The 14614-nt window shown below is 37.3% G+C and overlaps 2 protein-coding genes across 3 annotated transcripts; one reads left to right on the plus strand and one right to left on the minus strand.

The window, feature by feature from the left end:
* The first annotated feature begins 4472 nt into the window (after nt 1-4472).
* Nucleotides 4473-8512, plus strand: LOC106420903 (TBC1 domain family member 15-like). 2 transcript variants are annotated; one of them, XM_048751484.1, is made up of 11 exons: nt 4473-4871; nt 5379-5474; nt 5571-5674; nt 5747-5886; nt 5977-6066; nt 6138-6349; nt 6430-6535; nt 6606-6703; nt 6775-7041; nt 7125-7208; nt 7351-8512. In XM_048751484.1, the coding sequence occupies exons 1-11, from the start codon at nt 4782-4784 to the stop codon at nt 7363-7365; spliced, it is 1302 nt and encodes a 433-aa protein (XP_048607441.1). In that variant the 5' UTR covers nt 4473-4781; the 3' UTR covers nt 7366-8512. The 2 variants fall into 2 exon arrangements, with proteins under 2 accessions (XP_048607441.1, XP_048607444.1); XM_048751487.1 differs by having other exon boundaries at nt 7354-8512.
* Nucleotides 8275-10376, minus strand: LOC106420919 (thiamine thiazole synthase, chloroplastic-like). The gene is made up of 3 exons (XM_013861762.3): nt 9863-10376; nt 8673-9161; nt 8275-8594 (listed from the first exon to the last, which is right to left on the minus strand). The coding sequence occupies exons 1-3, from the start codon at nt 10259-10261 to the stop codon at nt 8433-8435; spliced, it is 1050 nt and encodes a 349-aa protein (XP_013717216.1). The 5' UTR covers nt 10262-10376; the 3' UTR covers nt 8275-8432.
* Between the last annotated feature and the right edge of the window lie 4238 nt (nt 10377-14614).

Genomic DNA, 14614 nt, shown 5'->3' on the forward strand with positions numbered 1-14614 from the left:
CTGCAGCGTCGAGAAACGTCATGCTGCACTCCTTTCGCGTCCAGCCCGCGGGACGGCTTGTAAGGGCCTGTGCAATCATGCGGTACGGGACTGGGCCGGCTTTCTCTAGACCGCAGCCCGCGCGGGACGGGACCGCTTCGACCCGCGAGATGCTCAGCCCGCGGCGGGACGGGACGGGACGGGACGGGACGACCTGTTTGACATTCCTAAAAATCTCCTAGTCTATCTATAAATTACCATATTTCAAATTTAAATTAGTTATATAAACATCTTCTTTTCGGTTGAATCCACATCTCATAACAGTTCCATTACATACAAGAAGAGAAGTTACTATACCTCAAAAGAGACGATGGGGACCTGGGGACTAGTGGCGGTTATAGCTGTTTTTGCATGTTTGTTAATCTTAATATGCGCCGGAATATATGCATATTATTTAGACTTTTGGAAAAACGATGATGATTCGTAGTCATGATTGTAAGGGTAATTCAAATGATGTTTCTCTTTTATTTCTATAATAATATTAATATATTTTAACCAATTTAGTGTTTTGATCTATATGTTTTGTAGTGTGTAAATTCTTTTTCTCGTCAATAGTTTTCATAACCAGATAATCTGTTTGTCTCTATAGAAAAAAATGAAGTACGAACAATCAAATATCACAAAGTCTTGTATTTTCCCTAACATGACAAATGATTTCAATTTTATTAGCAACTACTGTCAAAGTGCTTATCTGTTGCATACGTCAAAAGTAAACAAATCAACTCCGCCGAAATTCCACGATTAGATTAGGGTTAGAATGGAAGAGCCTTCGAAGCGCACTCGTAACTACGCGCGTGTAGACGTTTTAAACCGAAATCCAAAACTAAATTGTACCGAATCAAAAACAAAAGATACCGAGTTGATTATTTATAAATATCTAGATGCGGTTTGTTTTTATACTTAAAATGAGTTAAATAAGCATCTGATTATCTAAAATTTGATTTATATTTCTAAATTTTTATATCAATCATCTAAAAAAATTGTTCAAAATTACCAAAAATTTAAATCAATTAAGAATCTGATTATGTTTGACCTGTTTCGAACAACTTTATTATTCAAACCGAAAAATAAAAAGAAGCTAAAACTAGATTAAATTTCATAGATATCTGAATGAACTAAAAAAATCAAACTGGCGCCATGCTTTCTAGTTTCTCGTAACATGTAACTTAATTTTCTAATTTGACTAGTATTTTTTGTGCAAACTTCTAATCATTAACGTAAACATTGGTTTACTTTTATAGGTAGATTTAAACTTAAGATTATCTCTAACTTATTTTGCTATTTTTACCTCTAAAATACAAGAACTCTATAATAGAAGTAAAATATGCTACAATGTATTAGTCTAAAATAGCAATCTCTAAATATAGAGTAAAATATAAAAGAATGTTATTTTTCCTCTATAAATAGGTGAAAAATTAGAGATCTCTATTATAGAGAAAGAAATAAAAATGGATTGAAATAATTTTATCTCTAAATACTATTATAGAGGTAAAAGTAACAATAGGTCGGAAATGCTAACTCCTTGGTCACGACAACAAAACAAAAACAGAGGAAATGGAAATAGAATAAACTCTCCACATTGCCGTGAATTACTTAATATTGTTTTTTTCTTACGAATTTTTTTAAAAAAATTCGTATCACCAAGTCATCTTAACTTGTGAATTTAACAACCAATCCATATTTAGGAAAACATTTTTTACATAAAAACTTTACTCTTTTCATGTTGTGTGTTAGTATGAATTTTTTAAGCTAAAAATTGTTAGTAAAACACACAATTTGCATTAGAAAATATCTTAAAAAGAAATAATGGATTGAGTGCTCCTTTAGTGAATAAGGCTATTCTTTAGAAAGTATTGTCAAATTCACCTTTTATGTTGTACTTTTCAATAGAGGAAGTTCTAAATGTTGATTTTGTATTCTTCAACTTTTCATTAATGAAATTTGTTTTGCTTGCCATAAAAAAAAAAAATTAAACCGAAGACATGAATAATTCTTCTCAACCAAGATATTGGAACTGAATCAGTATCAAAATATTTATTTGAACTATCCAAATTATTCACTATTTTTTCTGAAATTAACGAAACCAAACCAAACCATAATCAGACTGCTTTTGTCAAGGATAGACTGATATTAGAGAATATTCTTCTAGCCTCAGAAGTTTTACAGGGTTATCATCTAGCGTCTGCTACTCCAAAAATTACGCTGAAAGTAGATATTGCAAAAGCGTTTGATTCAGTGAGATGGGACTTCGTGTTGAGTACTCTGCAGGCTTACAATATTCCGTCTCAGCTTATCCACTGGATTAGGGCTTGTATATGCTCTCCGTCCTTTTCGCTAAGTATCAATGGTGTCACTTCTGGCTACTTTAAAGGCAAAACCGGGCTAAGGCAAGGCGACCCTCTATCTCCAATTTTATTCGTCATGATGATGAATATTCTGTCTCTAATCCTAAATAAAGCGTCCATGGACGGTATCTTTGGGCTTCATCCTGGATGTGAGCAACAACAGTTAACTCATCTTTGCTTCGCTGATGATTTACTGATATTTATTGACGGGACGGAGGCTTCTCTGGAGGGAGTCTTGAGGATTCTCTCGGATTTCAAAAGAATGTCTGGGCTGGCAGTGAACATATCTAAGACCACCATGTTCTGCTCAGGTATACAGGATGATATAGTGCAGCGAATGTCCTCGCGTTTTGGATTATCTAGATCACAGTTACCTGTCCGTTATCTGGGTGTTCCTTTGTGCTCTAAGAAGCTATCTTTTGGTGACTGTGATCCATTACTGCTGCAAATTAAAAAGAAGATGAATGCTTGGACTACTAGGGCTCTTTCCTTGGCAGGTCGGCTCACTATGCTTACCTCAGTCATCTCAGGTATCATTCATTATTGGACAAGTGCCTTTCTCTTGCCAAAGAAGGTCATCAAAGCGATAAACTCTCTCTGTAGCTCTTTCCTCTGGCATGGGAAAATAGGAGTTCCTACGGGTGCGAAGGTGGCATGGTATGATGTCTCTGTCCCAAAATCTGAAGGGGGCCTGGGAATTAGAAATTTGGAAGTGTGGAGTGATGCTTGTGCTTTAAAACTTATATGGATGCTCTTCTTCAGGGCTGGATCGATATGGGTTGCATGGATGAGATCAAAATATTGTCTCATGCACCATTCTGGTCATTGAATGAAAAGAACTACGGTTATTCTTGGATGTTCCGTAGGCTACTGAAACTAAGAAGTAAAGCACTTCACTTTCTGAAAATTCATGTGGGGAATGGCGACTCAACATTCTTCTGGTGGGACCCTTGGACGCCATTTGGTATGCTTTATACCTTCTTCGGCCATGATGGACCTTCACGTCTTGGTGTTCCCTTGTTCGCTACTGTGGCAGATGTTCGTAACGGTGCTGGCTGGTCTCTTACATCAGCAAGATCTGATAAACAGCTACAGCTTCTAGCCTTTGTATCTACCTTGGCTCTAAATGATGCTTCTGACGTACCTCATTGGTATGTCAATGGAAGATTGCAGAAGGCTTTCGTGTCCAAGTCGGTATGGAACGTGATCAGGCCCCATAAGCCTCTCGTATCATGGTCTACACTGGTTTGGCATAAAGCAGCTATACCAAGGCATGCTACCACTGCCTGGTTATTTGTCCTAAATCGTAACCCGACGCTAGACCGCTTGCAAAGTTGGAACCCGGATAACCTCACTACATGTCTCCTCTGTGGGTCGGGATTAGAATCGCGGGATCATCTGTTTTTTGACTGTGCCTACTCAGTTGTAGTTTGGCTCCTAATCACTCGTAGACTCAATCTCCATACTGCTCCTTACAGCTGGAATGCCACCTTGACATGGCTGCCCACTGCTCATAGTGACAGATATGTGCGCGTCGCTTTACTACAAGGCTGGCAAGCAGCCATTTACGGTATTTGGTTTGAGAGAAATACTCGCTTCCACACTGGTCTTACTCATTCTCCTGATGTTGTGGCCAGGAATTCCCTGAGAATTGTCATTGATAAATGCTATGCCATGTGCTCTCTTGGATCTGCCTTAGGCTCTCTCTTGTTGCAGATTTGGCATCCTCCCTGAAAGTCCATTTTCCCAACTCTGTTTCTTCTCTTATCTGTAATAGATGATGTTACTTCCATGTAACCTCTTATTTTAAATTAATGAAAATCCTTTATCAAAAAAAAAATAATCAAAACTGAATTCGCGTCAACGTCCATGTTTACTCGTAACGTGGGACCTGTTTTTTCAAAGAACATGCAAAATTGATTGGTTTATTATTTATTATTCTTAAGAAGGGAAAAAAAAAAACCCAATATTGGTGTAAACAAAACCGACTCAGATACCGAAATCAAAATTGGACCGGGTCAAACATTGTACCGTCAACAAACACAACGATTCTCTGTTTCCTAAAAACGGAAAAGAAGAAAAGTCTAAAGGAGGAGGAAGGAGGATGGATCAACGAAACGATACACCAGTCAAAAAAAAAAAAAATCAATTGCATCTCGAGAGACCACTCAATTGAAAGGAGAAAGATGATTTGGTAGTACATTGAGCAATCCCTAAAAGAAAAGTTTGATCCTCCAAAACTGGACCCCTCTTAAAAACTCCAAAGCAGTAGGACAATTGATCTTTTTGAGAGGGTTCCAGTTTCTTTATTCTTCTTCTCCAATCTTGTTTCCTGGGTTTGTTTGTTTTTTTTTTGTTTTTTTCCCGGGAAAGATTTCATTTTTATTTTTATTATAAATGTGGGGAGCGGCGGCAGAGCCAGCAGATTCTTATTACCAGATTCGCCCTGAGTGCACCGATGTCCCCAATACCAGATTCAAGATCAAAGTATCTTCCTTCCCCCCCCCCCCCCCCCCTTTTTATATATATTTGGAATCATTTCTCTTGTGTTGTTTGAATGTGTATCATTGTTTGAAAGTCTTTTATCATGAAGAGAACATTATTAGTTGTGAATTGAAATGCCCCCATGTTGATGTCTTTTCTGATTGTGTGATTAAATGATGAGGATTATTGATTCTTACTGCTCTTTTAACTAAGTTTATTATAATCTCATGATTGTGTTTACAGTAAAAGCAGAATTTCTCATTTGATTTGTAAGATTTTTATGTGTTGTTAATTGTCTTGATATGATCACACAAGAGAAGATAGTATAACTAGTTATATGCTTAATAGGGTTTTGGTAAACATTAATACTATATTACTGATCTTTGTGCTGCTTTTAATTCACATATTTAAGTAGGTGATCTTTGCTTAGAAGCATCACATGATTATGTTTTAGAGAAAGGCAGAGTCAACTATATTGCTGACAATACCTGTCTTTTTTCTTGATTGCAGCCTGGTAAAACTCTAAGTGTAAGGAAATGGCAGGCTGCATTTACACAGGAAGGATTCCTCGATATTGGCAAGACTCTTGGTCGTATCCAACGAGGGGTACGTCTCTCAAAAAAAATTGTCTACAAAAAAACTGCAACAGCAACTAAAATATTGTTCTGATTGTGCAAAGATCACTTGACTTGTTGTTTCTAGGGAATCCATCCATCGATTAGAGGAGAAGTGTGGGAGTTCTTACTTGGTTGTTATGATCCAAAGAGCACTTTTGATGAAAGAGAGCAAATCCGACAACGTAGAAGGTAGATTGTCTTGCATTCTCTTTGCTACTATTATATCTTTTTACTTAAAAAGTATTTGTATTTCGCTTGAAGGCTGCAGTATGCTTCTTGGAAGCAGGAATGTAAACAAATGTTTCCAGTCATCGGAAGTGGTGGATTCATCACCGCACCTGTAATTACCGAGAAGGGTCAACCCATTCTTGATCCTCTTGTTCTACAAGAAACAAACTTAGGTAACACAAGCTTGTATCTTTTTTTGCTTGAGGACATAGTAGAACGTCATAACTTGGTAAACTTAAGCATTTCAAGAATCATGATCATAGGGGAGGATTCTGATTTCTTCAAAGAGCTTGAAAGCAGAGGACCTTTGGACAAGAAAGTTATCCAATGGATGCTAACACTTCACCAGATAGGTTTGTGATCAGTTTCAACTAGTTCTGAGACTATATCTCGCATTTCACTTACCTAAACTCTGTTTTATCAGGTCTTGACGTAAACCGCACGGATAGGACATTGGTATTCTACGAGAAGAAGGAGAATCTGTCTAAGCTTTGGGACATTCTAGCTCTCTACGCCTGGATAGACAACGACGTTGGGTATTGCCAAGGAATGAGTGATCTTTGTTCTCCTATGATCATGCTTCTTGAAGACGAAGCTGATGCTTTTTGGTGTTTTGAAAGATTGATGCGAAGATTGGTACTTTGTTCTCTATACTTGAGTGTTCATAGTCAGTTTTGATTCTATCTTTTTTTTTTAACTTTGTTCGAAATTGATAGAGAGGAAACTTCAGGAGCACGGGAAGATCAGTTGGAGTTGAAGCACAGCTTACTCATTTGTCTACAATCACTCAGATCATCGATCCTAAGCTTCACCATCACTTAGGTATCTATCTATTCAAGCCCTTCTCACCTCACTTTTGGAAGATATAATCATATATTATCTTGAAATGCAGAGAATCTTGGTGGAGGTGACTATCTCTTTGCTATTCGGATGATAATGGTTCAGTTCCGAAGAGAGTTCTCTTTCTGCGACTCCTTGTACCTTTGGGAGGTAACGGTTGTTTCTTTATAAACTCAGAGACATGTTTCTTGGACAGGACACTAATAAAGACTTGTGGGCAGATGATGTGGGGGTTGGAGTATGACCCTGAGATGTATTCTCTGTACGAGGAGCCTGAGTTCGAGGGAGCGAGAACCGAAGGTTCCTCCAAAGGCAAACCGAAGTCGATAAAACAATGTGGGAAGTACGAGAGAGAGAACATGAAGAACGGTGGGAAAAGCAGCGCGGAAGGTCCTTTGCCTATATCGGTTTTCTTAGTGGCGAGTGTTTTGAAAGACAAGAGTTCTAAGCTTATGACTGAAGCTAGAGGTCTTGATGATGTTGTTAAGGTAATGCAGACATATATCTCAAAGGGGGGTTTTATCTCTTTAAACAGCTTCCATTTTTAGTAATCTGTGTGTGTTTTGATCAGATCTTAAACGACATAACCGGAAACTTGGATGCTAAAAAGGCATGTGCTGGTGCAATGAAGCTACACAAGAAGTATCTAAAAAAGGTTTATCCTTATTTTCCTTCTCTCTTGGATTTGTTTATGTCGCAAAGTTTATATTACTGAGAAACTCTATTTGGGATTGTGTTTGATCCTTCTTGAACTGTCTTTAAAATGTCTCTGACCGTTCTGCTTTGTGTTATTGCAGCAGGCCAAGAAATAGCACCTGGAAAAGAGCCATGAGTAGCGTTTTTTTTGTATGTGATTTATGATTCCTTGGGAGACAAGCCTTCAAAAGAAAAAAACAAGAGTCCTACACGCAACAACTTTTCGTTGTCCAGTGTTCATACAAATCCATGTTGTAATATTTTCTTTAAAAAACTATGATTACCTCTTGGGGTTTAAACTACATTTTTGTATTTGTCGGATTATGTAAATAAAGATGAAACATGTGAACTCCAAATCAGAAATGAGATTTGAGGATCTTAAGAGGATAAGTATTTTCTCAGCCACGAAAACTGTTTGTAGACTCCGTTGCAATGGACCAGTCCTGGTGGTGGAACGTTTGTCTTTCTTTGGAACATCGTAACTTTAGTTCCTCATGTTAACTTGAAGGCAAGGGAGAAAGCAACTAGGTCAAACAAGTTAGAGAGGGAGAGCAAACTGTTTAACTAAGAACATGTTTAATACGTTTCTTATTTCTTAGGATGAAATTCTTAGCGGGATATAAGAAGTCTTTTAACTAAAAAAAACTAATAACGGCTCTTAAATAATAACTTCACACTAAGAACCCATTAAATATGCTCTAACAAAAAGTTTTATATTAAAAAAAATATAAGTCAATAAATGACAGATAAGTGGCAAACCTTCTCATTATATTGCAAAAGTCTCCTCATGAAGAAACGTTCTCTTGTCTCTCTCATCAGTTTCTTTACTTTTGTATTTTTATGTTTTATGTTAATTATTACTAAGAAACCAATTGAGAATCCCACCAATGCCGATGGCCTAACGCATACATGTTTTAACTGCTACGAAACAGAACCTGCATGCAAACAAACAAGTACAGCCGAACAAAGCTAAGTGAGCTGCTTGTGCTAGTTAAAACCAATAAAGGATCGGAGAACAACGCACATTAAACCGAATAAACGTTTTTATTGGGAAGAAACAAAGACACCAGAAAAGTTCATAACATAAATAGTCACAAGTTTTTTTAAAACACTCCTTTATTGCAACTCCTTTCACATAAAGAAGTATCAAGGGGAAATTTTCTTAGTTAAAAAAAACTTGTCCTTAAGCATCTACGGTTTCAGCTGAATCAGCAGCTGCTAAGACAAGCTCCGGGCTTAGGTCTCCGACATACGATCCATCAATAACATTGGGCTGTCCCAAAGCTTTTAGAGCCAGATGTGCCGCCTTCTGTCCTGATATCATCATAGCTCCGAACGTTGGTCCCTGCAAATCACATATTCATTCACTCAGTATATCATCCTACTATAAATGATTGATTCAAGGAAAGGGAAACAAACTCACCATTCTTGGTGCACCATCGATCTCAGCAACTTCCATACCGGTCACGATCATACCGGGAACAACCTCCCTGGTCAACCTCACAATCGCATCCTCAGCTGTGTTCATGTCAAGAGCTTTCATCCCAGGAACATGGTCAATCAACCCAATGCTCTTCAACCTCTTCACACCGGTGGCTCCAAAGGGACCGTCGTGACCGCACGAGCTCACGACAATCTTGGCCTCCATGACGTTAGGGTCCATGCAAGACTGTGTGTCGTGGTTCATTGACACAAGAGCCCAGTTAGTCACCACACCGCCGACTCTGTTTCCTTTCACGATCAGATCCTCAGCGGCGACAGCGTTGAAGAGCTTGACGTTGGGACGAGCCAAAAGCTTGCTCATGATGGTGGATGTGAAGAGAGCAGCGTGCTTGATCACGACGTAGTTGTCTTGCTCATCGTAGGCTACACCAATCTCGTCAAGGAACAAGTGAGCTGGTTTGCGCACAATCTGTTAAACACGGATATACAATAACTTCAGTCTACTACACATTACCAATCACATGCAAACCAATCTATGTACTTAAACACATAAGAAGCTCTTAACACAGAGAGAGTTCGGATAAAACATTATCATGGGACAATCTGTCCAACACAAACACACACAGGGCCCGCTAAATCCCCCAGTATCTTGATAGCTTAAGGATCTAATATTTTTTGTATATACAAATTTTTATAGAGAAAATTTTAAATATTCACTAAATTTGGTTGAAAAGTAGGCATATTTTATGTGTACATAATTTGTTTTCATCACAAATTTTATAAAGATGTTGATGATAAAATAATTAAAAAATATTTTAAAAAACATAAATATTAAAAACTTCAATTTTTTTGCGCATGTGTCCAAATAAATATTGAGCCGTCCCTGAATATACAATAACTCCAGTCCAGAGCATACATATTCGCATATGACATCCAATATATTAATGGTTAGTATGTATTATATCATTCAGTCCTAAATGATTTTAAAATATATGTGTTTAGTAATTGTTTAAGCCTAATAATCTCAGAGCCCGCCTTGGCTTCCATGAACACAAATTAATTAAACCAAACCTTAGTAGTTCCTCAGTAGTGTGACATGCAAGTTAGTCTAAGTACTGAAACACTATATAGCAAGCTCTTACCACGAAGAGAGTTCGAATAAAACATTACCATGGCGGAGAAAAGCTGACCACCGAGCCACGCGCCACCACCAGGACTGACAGACTGTTCAATGATTGCGACCTGAACGTTAGGGTTCTTACTGATCTCGTAAGCACACGATAGTCCAGCGGAGCCAGCACCAACGACGACGACGTCGGTCTCGGCGTAAGTGATCATATCAGTCATGTACCTCCTCGTCATCTCGCGAGACACGATGGACTCCTTGATGGGGTCAAAAGTGAAGGCGTTCAGATCGTAGCCAGCGGTGGCGCGGACGGAGAGGGAGCGCGGTTTGAGACCGACGGAGACAGGTGCGGCGGAGGAGATGGATGAGCCATGGAAATAGGAGTCGAAAAGGCGCTGAGGCTTGGTGGAAGAGAGGGAGAGAGTAGAGGTGATGGACGCCATATTTGAGAGGTGTGTTTATGTTTTGAGTGACGATGAAGATGATGGTGGTGAAGTGAAACTGTGGTGGCTGTTGAATATTTAAATTAGAAGATGAAGAAATATCTGGAGAGTGATGGCCACGTCAGAGATAAGGCATGAAGGGTCGTCGATTTTTTGTTTTATTTTTTATATAAATGAAATTATTAATTTCTGCCATTAATGGAAACATTGGAAAGTAACGATCTCCTTCCTTCACGGTTCGAATTGAATGAAGGAAGTTTTGAAAATTTTCATGACTTTTGAAAAAACCAAAGTTTAGTGAGAAAGTTAACATACTTATTTGTTTTTGTTACCCGATTAAACCAGAAATATTTGCTTGTCTAAGAAAGAAATAAATCGTTTTGATATATGTAGTTTATGAAACAATTAGATTCATATATTTTGTATTAAAATTCAGTTTGTGGTAATTAAGAAATATCTCGAGACTTTTGTCTGGAAGTTTCTGTAACCATTTGCACTGAGTGTGTGGTGACACGAACAACACCAGAAAGTGAGATATCTGTGTACGATAGATATGGATTTGGATTTTACTAGTGAAAAGATAGTTCACTATTATGGTGTCCAAATAACAAAAAAATATTACTACTTTATTATATCAATATTTTTTATTTATGAATTATGAGCGGCATGTTCTTTTTGGTCATAGAATCTTTTTTTCTTGTGGACCAAAATAAAATCTGCAATTCAAAGATTTCAAAATAAATTTGTAATCGAGAAACCTTAGTACTAAAATCATCACAATAAATTTGTAAATATGCGTTTTTTCTTCTATATTTATATATCATATGTATCATGTTAAACCTCTGGTTCCAGACCAATAACTTCCAAGTTATTACATACTTGCAGGTTTTTTTCTTTGTGCCTCTCTCTAAACCATACATTAGTGATTCGGTTGATGTGTGTGAATGTCCATAAACAAAGGCTAGCTAGAATGTCTAGTGAACATGTTGTTATAATTTGAGTCATTTGACAGCTTTGTGTTTTTTTTAAACTTAATTAGTAAGTTCGGATCTTGAGGTACGAGAGAGAGAGAGGATAACTTAAGATTACATGGTTATCTTTTTAGCCATGCAAGCCTGCCAAGTAATCTGAGTTTCAAACGTATATGTATAACGGTGTCTTAGTTATTTTGGCATCAAGAGTTGAAGAGGTTGATATAGCCCGAGCAAGGAAACATAAATGCGTATATATATAATATACTGTATATATATAGCTCTAATGTAAGGAGTGTTGTTGGAATTCAAAATTTGTATATACACACTCCAAACAAAACAAAGTCGGATCGAGCATGCACGGTGTTATGCGTGCCAGAGCGTCATCTCGATTATCCCCGTAACAACTTGCACAAATTTTGAAACTTAACAAAACTCTCATACCCGTGTGCACATACACCATCTCGTGCTCATTACACGTAAACACCATGCAAAACTCTCTCTTCCATAAATAAACTATTTCTCTTCACTTCGCTTCATCATTATCACTCACCAAGAACCTCAAAAACTCACACAAAATGGCTAATTAGCTCTTTCTCGTTTTCGCAACTCTCTCCCTCTTGGCCTTCTTAACCAACGCTTCCAATATTAGAGCTAATCATAGGTATCAATAGTTTCTTAACTCTTTATTAAGCATAAAACTCTCAGACTCTCATGTGTGTGTTCTAAGAAACTATTGATAACTATGATTTTGACCTAATACTTGGGACGTACCTGTACTGAATCAGGATAAGATTTACATGTCTTCTGTATTCGATTGAGACCTGGACATGGTTTTTGTTTACAACAGAAAACAAGAAACAGGGTAAGGTTGTGTCACGGAAGAGCACTAATACTATAATCTGTATAGAAATTAAAATAGTCTTTTTGATCCAACAAATTGTCCTCTTAAGCAAGTGTTTACAGTAACGAAGTGTTGATACATCCTAAACTTAAAAAACAAGACATGTGGAGTTCTCTTTTGATTTAATGGTTTAACTACCGAGTTTTTTTCAGCCAGAATCAGAAAGGGTAGGATACTATTACTTCACAGTTGCAAATTTATAAAACTGACCAACTGGTCACTGTTAAACTTACAAGAATAAGAAGCTAATCTTGGGGAGCTATATCTTTCAGGTAAGCACAGGCACAGCCGCACAGCTTGAGCTTGAGATTGCGGAATTCAACCACAGACAATCATGCCTAGACACAAGACAGAGATTCTTTCCTCTCTTCATTCCAGATACTTGAATAGGACCCAAGCCTCTACATTATAATACATCTAAAAGGTAAATGAATAGAGAAACCATAAACATGGTGTGGAAGACTTCAAGCTGAACTGATAGATACCTTAGCTGTCAAAGGAAGATTGTTGACTGCTGAGATGGACCAATAAGAAGTTGTCAAAGGAAGATTGTTGACTGCATAAATAAATAGGACCCAAGCCTCTACATTAGTTGATGACTTTGAGCTGTCAAAGGAAGATTGTTGACTGCTGAGATGGACCAATAAGAAGGAGACTGCTGAGCTGAACACATAACCCACACCTCTCCACTATAAGAGCACTTCCATCAATAGGACAGGAAGGTGGGTATCAAACAATTATTAAATTAAAAAAGAGAGGGAAGTGAGAAAGTGATACGGTTTGGAAAAGTTAATTGTGACTCTTTTGCGTTCTTATAAGTGCCAACCATTCATTTGATTAGTTTATTACATACAATTTTTTTTAATTATTTACTAAAAAATGTACTAAATAATAATATAAAGAGGGATGAGAACCCTTGTGTATTTCTTAACCAATAATGTACTTCTTACCGATAAGGTTGATCTAATACATTTAAAACCTAAATGAATAGAGAAACAATAGATATAATAAGTTGATGATGGTGTCATGGTGAGCTGAAGACTGTTGACTGCTGAGCTAGACCAATAAAAAGGAGATTGCAGTTGGAGCTTTCTTGTATTGGTTACTATAAAGGCCTTGACCATACCTTTCTTGTAGAGGATGGAATGCTCATAGGTTAGGTGTGTGGGCAATTTTAGGGTGGTGGTCTCTAGAAATTGAAGGCAAAATTAGAGAGTGTTTTATTTCTTGAGAATCGGTTCCCCAATACTAGTGTACTTGGTTTCTTATCATCAACAAAGAAAAACATGAAGTTAGAGCACTCACAATGGGAATCCTTAAAGAGGAGTCCTTAGAAAAAAAATAATTAAATAATTAGTGGATCCTACCAAAACTTAAAAATTCAATCCTTAAAATCTTTAAATAAGGACTCTTTCTTAGTGAATCCTTACACTATTTGCAGGTCCCCACGACATGTGGCGATCCGCGATTGGTTGATTTTTTTTTTTTGAAAAAGAAAAAATAATATAATACTTAAAAAATCAAAATACATTTTTCCTAAGGACTCCTCTATGGGTAACACCATGCTGCTCTTAGAATCCTCCCTTTGAGCAACTGCCGACTCCACATTCTACCGTTATGATTCTTTACAAGAAAGTGCTTATACATCCTTAACCTAAGATATAATGTTTTATATGTGTAGCATGAAAATCCAGTCGTTCAAAAACATAATTGAGTCATTTTGCTAGCTTTTCCAAACACTTGCTCGTTAAACTACGCTTTAAACACATTTTGATTCTTATCTCTCAGTACAATGTAAAGACTCAAGACTCACAGAATGGCAACATGCCACAGAACAATGACCGGTCAGAATATCCAACACGAGCGCAAAAAAGGTTCAAAAGCAAATACCTATTAACATATACAAATTTCTTAACCTTATCCAGTAGAATAATTGAAGTTTTAATAGAATACGAATACATAAAACACTTGCGTTCTCTTTCTTCTGTAAAGAAACAGCAACAGACCCTAAACTTTTCCCTCTATGAAGCCCACAACATGGTGGTAGTCAATAATAAAAGAAAGAAACCAGAGATCTTCATTGGTGGTTGCAAAAACTCAGATTCTTCTGGAGAAGATCAAAAACCTGGAAATTCTTTCTTTTTTTCTCAGTCTCACAACAATGCAAGATTCACATTTTCTTTTCACTTGGATGATAGACTTAGCCAATTTATTGGAGAACACTCCTACATTATTTAGTTTAACATGGAACGACCAGCAGATCCCCGAGACAAACAACAGATCTTACATGCTCCGAGATCTGTTGATGCTCCATGTTAAAACAAAATAACGTAGGTATCAGCTATCCAAGTGAAAAGAAATGAGAAACCTAGAGTTGCTGAGAAACTGAAAAATAAACAGTTGTGAAAACGGAATAGAGTGTAAAACTCGTATACATCTACTTCGCTTTTGTACTTGCTATACGGCACCGAGGAAGAT

This window comes from Brassica napus, chromosome A2, assembly GCF_020379485.1.
Source record: "Brassica napus cultivar Da-Ae chromosome A2, Da-Ae, whole genome shotgun sequence".
Lineage (NCBI taxonomy): Eukaryota > Viridiplantae > Streptophyta > Magnoliopsida > Brassicales > Brassicaceae > Brassica > Brassica napus.

Bases quoted from the DNA above. Each gene is read 5' to 3' on its own strand.
- LOC106420903 (XM_048751484.1), top strand. From the start codon at position 4,782: ATGTGGGGAGCGGCGGCAGAGCCAGCAGATTCTTATTACCAGATTCGC. The intron at 6,536-6,605 runs GTATCTATCTAT...CTTGAAATGCAG, and splicing joins TAAGCTTCACCATCACTTAG to AGAATCTTGGTGGAGGTGAC. The intron at 7,042-7,124 runs GTAATGCAGACA...TGTTTTGATCAG, and splicing joins GTCTTGATGATGTTGTTAAG to ATCTTAAACGACATAACCGG.
- LOC106420919 (XM_013861762.3), bottom strand. From the start codon at position 10,261: ATGGCGTCCATCACCTCTACTCTCTCCCTCTCTTCCACCAAGCCTCAG. The intron at 9,162-9,862 runs GTAATGTTTTAT...CGTGTTTAACAG, and splicing joins GTCAGCTTTTCTCCGCCATG to ATTGTGCGCAAACCAGCTCA. The intron at 8,595-8,672 runs GTGAGTTTGTTT...TGTGATTTGCAG, and splicing joins TCGATGGTGCACCAAGAATG to GGACCAACGTTCGGAGCTAT.